This window comes from Gordionus sp. m RMFG-2023, chromosome 3 (assembly GCF_954871325.1).
Source record: "Gordionus sp. m RMFG-2023 chromosome 3, tfGorSpeb1-WG-v2, whole genome shotgun sequence".
Taxonomy (NCBI): Eukaryota; Metazoa; Nematomorpha; class Gordioida; order Chordodea; family Parachordodidae; genus Gordionus; species Gordionus sp. m RMFG-2023.
In genome coordinates, this window is record NC_088777.1 from 51,213,749 (window position 1) to 51,222,635 (window position 8,887).

Sequence of the window (8,887 nt, forward strand, 5' to 3'; positions counted from 1 at the left end):
TAATAAAATTTATGCATGTAAATTTACTGATCACTTATTGTAATGTTAGACCATTCAACATGTTCCAAAATACAATTGCAATAAAATAATCATAATTTTAAAATAGGTTTTGGTCTCTAATAAAATGAGTGTTTCTCCTCATCCGAAATAAACACTAACCCTTATCTTTTAATATCTTCAAACTAGCCCCAAATATGGTCCTCAAATTTAATATTAGTCAACATAAATTCCATATTTTAGAATCTTATAAATTCCATCTAATATAATATTAACCCTAGCCCACATCAAGACCTATCATTAAGAGTAGTATAATAATAAATTTTGTTATTACTCCTCTTAGCTTATGAACAGAGAACAAATAAACTATATATTAATAAATATTAGACAATCCCACAAATTTGAAAAAAATTCAATATTTTGTTTCATCAAAAAACATATATAGATATAAAAATGTTTCAAGAATATTGAATATGATAAATAGGCATTTTCTTGAATAATAATAATATTAAAATGGGATATTTTGTTATAACTACATATAGATATAATAATTATCAATTATTTTTTTTTGATTATAAATAAGTATTTTCTTTATTATTATAGATATATTTTATTAAAATTTATACATTTTTTAAATGATATTTACATTTTAATTTTATTTTTGTTTTTAGATTAGTTATTGTATTATGAAATTTTTGAATTTTTAAGAACAGCTGTTGAATGATTTTGACAAAATTCCAGCACCACCCTTTTAAATGACATTTTATTTGAATTTTCCAAAGGAAAACCTACCATTTTCAACTTTGTACGATTTATGTCACAAAAGAATTTTATTTTTGAAAGATGTTTATAATTCTCCAACGAAAGATATTGACAAAATTTTTGAAAATGCAAAATACAATTTTGATTTTATAATTCCAAATAGTGTTAAAGACAATATTTCACATCATATTCTTAGGCATTAATAAATATTGTATTCTTTAGTATTATTTCTCATTTATTAGAGTATTATGTTCAATGCAATATGAATATTTTGAATTTTTTATAACATCAGAGACAATTTGGTTTAGCTATTGTCTAGAGAGTATGAATTCTAAAGAGTTTTTAAAATTTTGGAGATATATTGAAAACTCATTAAATATGTATAATTCTAACCCTTCTGTTGAAAAAGGTTTTAAATAATGTTTATATATATATATATAATAATGATTATTTTTAATAAATTTACAAAATTATGATGTTATTATTTATATTTTATTAAATCTCATTAAAATTTATAATTTTTTAAAATTAAATATATTTTGGCTTTTAGAGTCTGGCACTACAAAGTAGTGTCAGCCATGCAGAGTTCTGCATTATTACTTAGTGTTTGTATTTTTAACTATTTAATTTGCAGAAGATACAGTTACTTTTAATATTTCACTATTTTTTTGATATATAATGCTTATTCAATTTAAAAGATTAAATATTTAATTTAAATCCATATTAGACTCTTTTTTTTAAAAAATCCCCCCCCCCCTCCTAATGATTTCTTGCCCAAATAATAATATTTAATTAATAAATCTCAATTAAATATATAAAAGGTTTTTCTGTTTCAATACAACACTAATAATAGCTAAAAAATTATTTTGAGGAATATACTATACCAAAACAATGCATCCCTTATCAAGTGCTATGGGCCAAAATATTTTTTATTATAGGGATTGGGTTCCAATTGTATTTGTTATAAAATTAAGTGCACACAATTTACCTCAACCTGACATACGTTTTTGCCTATCACTTGTTAAGGCCATCGAAATTGGGTTGAGAATAAAAGATTTCGAAATATTTCGAAATTTAATTATAAATATAAAATGACTATCTGGTCACCCATTTCTAATACTTGTTTGTAAAATATTATGAGGTGACAATGATGATAAAATAGTTATCTGCAAAATCTGTTGATTTTTTTAAGGGCAAGAATGCATTTGACAAGCACAAGCCTATAAATTCATCCTTCTTTTATTGAAGAGAATAATCTTTTTTTTATAATGAAAATTGGAAATATTAATTTATACTAAAATTGTCTTAATAATTGCAACTCACATAAATTTAAATAATTTTTTTTAACACTATTTTGCCCTCTTCAGCCCCAATTGACCAGCTATTTAACTTTGCTAACCTTGTCAATGGGTAGTATAAAATAGGCATTATCTGAGAAATATATTTTAAAAATAAGAATTATTTATAAAATTTTTAATATAGTTTTCGGTATTTTTTGGTCCTAATACTGTCGGTCAGACCGAAAGGGACCAATGAGCAACCACAGTCCAGACCGATCTTTTTTTTAGTCCGGATCATGGCGGGCCAGTTTTTAAAAATTAATATTTAAGTTTAATCAATTCATATAATATTTTCTTAAATTTTTTTTATATATTTTATTTTACATTACTTTTCTAGGGGAGTTACTCCCGCATTTGAGATTTTTTTCTTCTTTCTTTTTTTAGTTCATTTTTTTATTCTGCAACGAAATGTTTGTCAAAAAACGTATTTTAATTTTAAAATTAAATAATTGTATTATTTAATATATTATTCGTATTTGATCTGATATTCTTAACAAAAAGACCGGTCTTTGACCATGGTCTGGACCGGGCATTTATTTAAGGTTTGAGGTCTGGTTCGTGCCTATCGACCCGGATTAAAGACTGAATCATGACTTTCACTATTCTACATAAGTCAAATCAATATAAATAAAGTGTTTTGTTTAGACCATTATGTTATAATTTATAACGCGATATCCAAAAATATTATAAGGCTTCACCGTTATGTCAATTTTTTTTAAGTATCTGTTATCTTACATCTTACTGATATTTTTGGGAAAAAAATATCATGTATTAGTATCTAAATACCTTTTTAAGGAATATCATCATCAGTAAAATTTAGATCCAAGAACAATATTAATATTTTTCTTTCCGATTAAATATCATTATGAAATGAGTTTTCAAAAAATCAGATGTTAAATATTTTATATAATTGATTTTTCATATAATATTTACAATTATTACTGAATATTTTAAATTCGATGCCTATTTTAATAAGTTTGGGCCATTTTCTTAACTCCATTTATAAGAGATATGAGTTAGGCTTAGACCTAGAAAATGTTTACCTGGTTAGGCTATGGGTAGTGTTGTTAAACGGGTCGATTAGAGCCGATTTTTTAAAAACGGCTAACTCGATAATTTTTTTTTCCAGAAAAATATTATACAACCCCGAAGATATTTTGCTCTTCCATGGCACGAAGGTTTGAAAATCTATTATCGAAATCTCGAAACCTATGACATGTTTATCCGGCTAAAATGTTGAGTTAACCGTTTTTAAAAAAATCCGCTCAAATCGAACCGTTTAAACAACACTAGCTATGGGTTGGCTTTACCTAACCAAAATCGATTTCAACAATTATTAAGATATATAGGACAATAAATTATCATTAGTTCTCCCAAAATAAAAATAACCAACTAATTAGTGTGTAATAATTCATTTTTTTTTGCTTGTTAAAACTTAAAATAAATTATGTATATATATTATATTTTAGCCGCCTCGGAATTCTTCAACATTTTTACGCCTATATATCAACAAATCGATTCGCTCTTCGTCTCCAACCTTAAACTTTGGATGGAAGAACAGAAAATTGGCGATATAATAAAACCCAAAAATAGTGTTAACTCGTCGTCGCTTAACGATACGCTAGCTTTCAAGGTCCCTTTCTATTCCTCGGTCTACAGGTTAGTAGCCAAAAAAAAATTGGGATTAAGCCATGGCCAAGCCATGGTGACGTTTAAATGGCTCAAGACCTTTATGACCCACACCTTTCAGCATTTGTTGGATGTTAGTCGCTCCTACTACAAAAATTTTATGATCGCACTTATAAACAAGGATAAACGATTCGAAAGAATGCACACCTTCGCGAAAGTTGATATTTTATTTTCTTTCTTTTGTATTATGCCCTACTTAAAGGTCTGTAATGGTCGGGTTATAGCAAAAAAGCTGCCCGCCCATTCGTTGTTTTGAAATTTATTTAACCCGCCCACGCCTACCCATTACTTTAAAATATTTTAAACCGCCCGCCACCCCCCCCCCATGTTGAAAATATTTAAAAAAAACCCCGACCATGCTTATTCAAAGTATGGGCGGGCGAGCGAAAAACCCGCCCAATGCAGACCTCTATGCCCTAACCCCCTCTCCATCCATCTTTTCTCATTCTTTTCTGGAATCTAATCGTTGACCCGACTGGGAGCTGGCTACCTCCACTCCACCTTTAGGTGTTATTTGATAAAAATGAGATATTTTTAATAAAAAAATTAATTAGCTTATAGAGACCCTTACAAAGCCCCCCCCCCCTCCATGTTTTATTTGGCCTGGTTTAGGCTATCATTGAACCATATATTACTTGATATTTTGCCTAAAATCAAAATCACATGTTTTCAAGGGGTTGAATAAGATATAAAGGATTATACATCTTTGTGAGAAGGGGAGGGGTGGGGTCAGAAACTTATAATTAGATAATCTTGTCACACTAACTTGTACCAAAATATTTTTAAGGGCCAGGCAGAAAGTTTGATTGAATTTTTTTCTCCTATTTTATTAATTTCTAATATCTCAAAAATCGGGGATTTTTTATTTTCCGGGGGATTTATTTTCCCTAGATTCCAATAGGGATTATATTTTGACTTTTGCCTCATTCATTCATACGAATCGAATAATTCCGTATTCATGATTGTATACGAATAATGAGAACATTATTCGATTCGAATAGAAAATTAAACTAATTTACTAATAATTGTTAAAATTCTTATAAATGTTTATAATAATCTACCACCCTTCCCCAATCCTACTTTCTAGAATGTTCTCGAAAAGGAATGTCGGATCAAGGTGAGCTCGCCCGTTTCTCCCAAATCGAAAGACAGCAGGTACATTAAATCCGAGGAAATCGACAGGTTATCCAAATATTTTCCTCCCTGCATGGAATACTTGCACCTCAAATTAAGGTTCATTCATCGTTTGGATCATCATAGCAGAGTATATAATTACAACCACCACTCCTCTCTCCCCATACCGTATATTTTTCTAAGTAAGATCTGCCCAGTGTTGTTGTTTACTATATTTAATTGTTATCGATTTAAATGGCCCTGACTCATTTTGAAGATTTGAGCCTTAAAAAAATATTCTAGATCTGTGTTTTTGCAACGAAATCCTTCAATTACGACTCTTACGACCTATATTCCTAGCTAATATTTTATATGTATGTAGCTAATTTAGAGTTTGACAGCGTTTTATTTTTCGTCTTCAGAAATTATTTTATTGAAGCTTTAATTTTGCGTGTTATTTAGGTAAGGGACGCACCGCGATATTTAGACTAGTTTTATTCTGCTTTATGGATTAGAGTTTTAAAAATATAAATGTAAGCATAGAATATGTAATTGTTCTATATTTTTTCTAAGTATATATTTTGAAAAGTCTTATTTAGATATTTACCCTGGGGCGAGTTGTGATCCCAATATACTTCCACCCTACATTTATCTGAGCATAATATGATGAATTTATTCACAGAATTTAGTTAACTTTGAGCTAAATAAAAATTATTTTTAAAAAATCTTAATCATTCCATATTATAATAACTATACATTGTAATTCCTTGTTTTACAGATCAGATATTCCTTATTCCTCAAAAGTGCTGGGCTCCCTTTTAGTGAAGCCTTAGACTTCTGGAGGAATGAATATTCCAAGACTAGACAGAGCTCGGCTTCTCACTCGTGCCATTGCAATCATACTTGGACTTCTTCGTCGGAATACGATTCCAAAAATGGTAAATCTTTTGTCTGCATATTCCCACAATCGCTTTTAATGCATATCTGGCTATGAGAGCGCCCATACAGCAAAAATTTTATTTAAGTTTTGCACTAAACTGCTGTTTTTAGGGCATATATTATTCCCATCATGCTCTGATCAGTTTTGCTAACCACCACTATAATTGAAAACTAAAAAAGAATGGCACAGGAAGCACCCATTTTATCTTTCAAAATTTTCCATTTTTTTTTCTTTCGATTTACACCACAAATAAATTTATGAATATTTATATCCATTTTATAAATGCACTTAGATGATAAAAGGTACACCTATAATTTGAGGCACCTATACGGAATGGAAGGTTCTCGCAAAAACTATTCCTGTCATTCGTGTACCCAGATCCAAGTTTTTTTTTATTTTGTTTATTTTAAGTGGTCTTCGGTGTTAAAGTTATATTATGTTAGCAAAATTATTTGTCGTTTATATTTATTTTAAAAATATCATTTTAATCATTTGAGATACGTGTAAACTTTTTTAAAATTTATCGTATTTAAGTAAGACACGAAAATTGGTCAATGATATTATTTTTGAAAATTAAATTTTTTTTTTTTAAAAAAATAAATAAAATAAGTCTAATCTAATAAAAGATGGCGAAATGGTAGGCTGTCCGTTCGCCCACTTCCCCGAAAAAAATCTGCAAAATTTTTTGACGAAAAGGATACCTGCCGCGATAGAATTCAAATATTCTGGCCAGAATTGTTAATATTTTATTTTTTTTTAATAGGCCCACCTCAAACAAGACGAAAGTAACCTGATTTCGCCTCTCAAATGCAAATATAAAAACATGTTTTTAGCCTATGATTCGTTTATATTTTACAGCTGTCGCAAAATCTTATTACATCTTAGCTTGAGGTGGGACATAACCATTTATTTATACCATGTTGCTCAAATTTCACTTATTCAGATCGTTAATGGGAATCCTATTAAATGGTTTTTACTCGGATCTTGAACCCGGTAAGCTAAGGACTGTAACCATAACGTGTTCGTTACAAGAGAAAAACCGGACCGAAAACCCGAACTTTTTTTAAAAAAATTTAACCGGAAACGATTCTAACAAATGCACAACTACGTTTATTCTTTTTAATATGAATTAAAATAAGCTCTAAACTGGGTTAAATATAAGAACTAGAACCGCCCTTTGAAAAATTTGGAATGGACCAACTGATAAATATTTTTCCTCAAGCTATTACCATCATTTATAATATATTATTCCTATATATGATTCAATCTTACACTGAGATCATGTTTGCAATTCTGAATTTATAATCTAATTTAAAAAAAAAAAAATTACATATACAGCTTCATCCTCAGAACCTGGGTACCTTACTAAGGGTCGAAGCGAGTTGATAGAAAATATCTTAAACAATAAAAAGGATAAAAGGTATAATAAATGTTGCGACGAATTCTTAAAAATTAGGCGATCAATAGCTTTTTCCCGCCAGAACGTTTTCTTATTTGGCACGGAGGCCACGAGTGACCTGGTAGTAATGAAGCCGACGGATTATTTTGCAGCTATGACCGCTCCCTCAAATTAATAATTAAAATTAGGGATCAAAACTGGAAGCATATTTCTTGAATATTACTTTATTATGTTTATATAGAGAAAATAAATTATATGATGACAAATACATTGTCGCGCCCTTTCCTGAATTGTTAAAGCCTTTTTGGGGCTAAATGGACCATCATATGTTTTTAAAATTATTCCAGTATTATAAAACATATTTTATTTTATTTTTTAAATTTATAAAACCTGACACATACTTTATTAAGCTTTTCTGTATTTACTATCTATTCCATGTTCGACATTTTTTAAAAAAAATATATAATAGTCACCTTTTGGACAAGATATACATTGTATAAATTATTTTCTAAATTATTATTTATACCTTATTTTGTGCAATATTTAGAGTCTCATGCACCTTTTTGTTGAAATTGAATTGAATAAAATAATATATATTGTGGTAGGTAAATCTAATAGATGGGTAATTTCCATCATGAATTTTTTTTTTGGTATTTATTTAAAAACATGATCATATATTGATTTTACCTCAAGCTAACTTTAAAATTGATTTACTTTTCGTAAGCAGTAATATAACTGTCCAATAAAAACTTGGGACAATTGAATAGGAGAAGTAAATCCACATTTATAAGTAGGATGGTAAAGAGTTCAAAATTTTGTTATTAAACAACGATATGATTTAAAATATAAAATACTTTATTTAAAATTTTTGAAATCAAATATTTTATTTGGGTAAATTTAAAAAATTACATATCGAATAACTAATATTTTAAAAAATGACATAAGATTTGCATCAGTCAAAACATAATATTTTAGATTTAATTTCATTTTAATTTATTTTTTCATCATTTTTAAGAGTAATTCACATGTTATAATTAATCTATATCAAATAATTAGAAAAATAAAAGTTAATCCCATAAACAGTAATTAATAAACAAATACTTAAGTGCAAAATTAATTATATATACATATATATTATGTATACAATGGGAAATTTTTTTGTTTGTGATAAATGACTTTTTTGGGTAATTATAGGAATTTATTTAAAAATCCCAAATTGGGTTACCACTCAACCCCGTCTTATACGGGACGGTCCCAAAAAATATTCTTTTTTTTCCTATTAATAAAAGCGATATTTTTTTTATCGAGGATGATAGTAAATAAAAGGTAGTTAAAAAAAGCCTCACTTTTATTTAGAATTATATTATTTTCCCCTCAAAAAATAAATATCAAATCAAATATAAATTTTTTTTAATCTTTCTATTTATTTCTCATTTGTACATTAATATTTTATTTCACGAAAATTAAAAATATATTGCATTTTTTCTTAAAAAAACATTGATGAGGGCCCTTAGAGAAATATCAGAATGGCCTAAATCAGATATTTCATCTGAAGAAGCTGATACAATTATGACAGCCGATTATTCTTACAAATATCTGTGTGAAAGAATTTTATATCTTTTTTAAAAATTTTCTAAGCAGCAAAAA

General features: G+C 28.1%; 1 protein-coding gene across 1 annotated transcript; it reads left to right on the top strand.

Annotated features, from left to right (window-relative positions):
• The first annotated feature begins 1,033 nt into the window (after nucleotides 1-1,033).
• On the top strand, nucleotides 1,034-7,739 carry LOC135926318 (DNA primase large subunit-like). Its single transcript, XM_065462150.1, has 7 exons — nucleotides 1,034-1,168; nucleotides 3,569-3,945; nucleotides 4,876-5,052; nucleotides 5,680-5,839; nucleotides 6,134-6,225; nucleotides 6,452-6,578; nucleotides 7,180-7,739. Exons 1-7 carry the CDS (start codon nucleotides 1,084-1,086, stop codon nucleotides 7,413-7,415), a joined length of 1,254 nt encoding a protein of 417 aa, XP_065318222.1. The 5' UTR covers nucleotides 1,034-1,083; the 3' UTR covers nucleotides 7,416-7,739.
• The last annotated feature ends 1,148 nt before the right edge of the window (nucleotides 7,740-8,887 follow it).

Bases quoted from the DNA above. Each gene is read 5' to 3' on its own strand.
- LOC135926318 (XM_065462150.1), top strand. From the start codon at position 1,084: ATGAATTCTAAAGAGTTTTTAAAATTTTGGAGATATATTGAAAACTCA. The intron at 1,169-3,568 runs GTTTTAAATAAT...ATTATATTTTAG, and splicing joins TAACCCTTCTGTTGAAAAAG to CCGCCTCGGAATTCTTCAAC. The intron at 6,579-7,179 runs GTTAATATTTTA...TTACATATACAG, and splicing joins CAAATATTCTGGCCAGAATT to CTTCATCCTCAGAACCTGGG.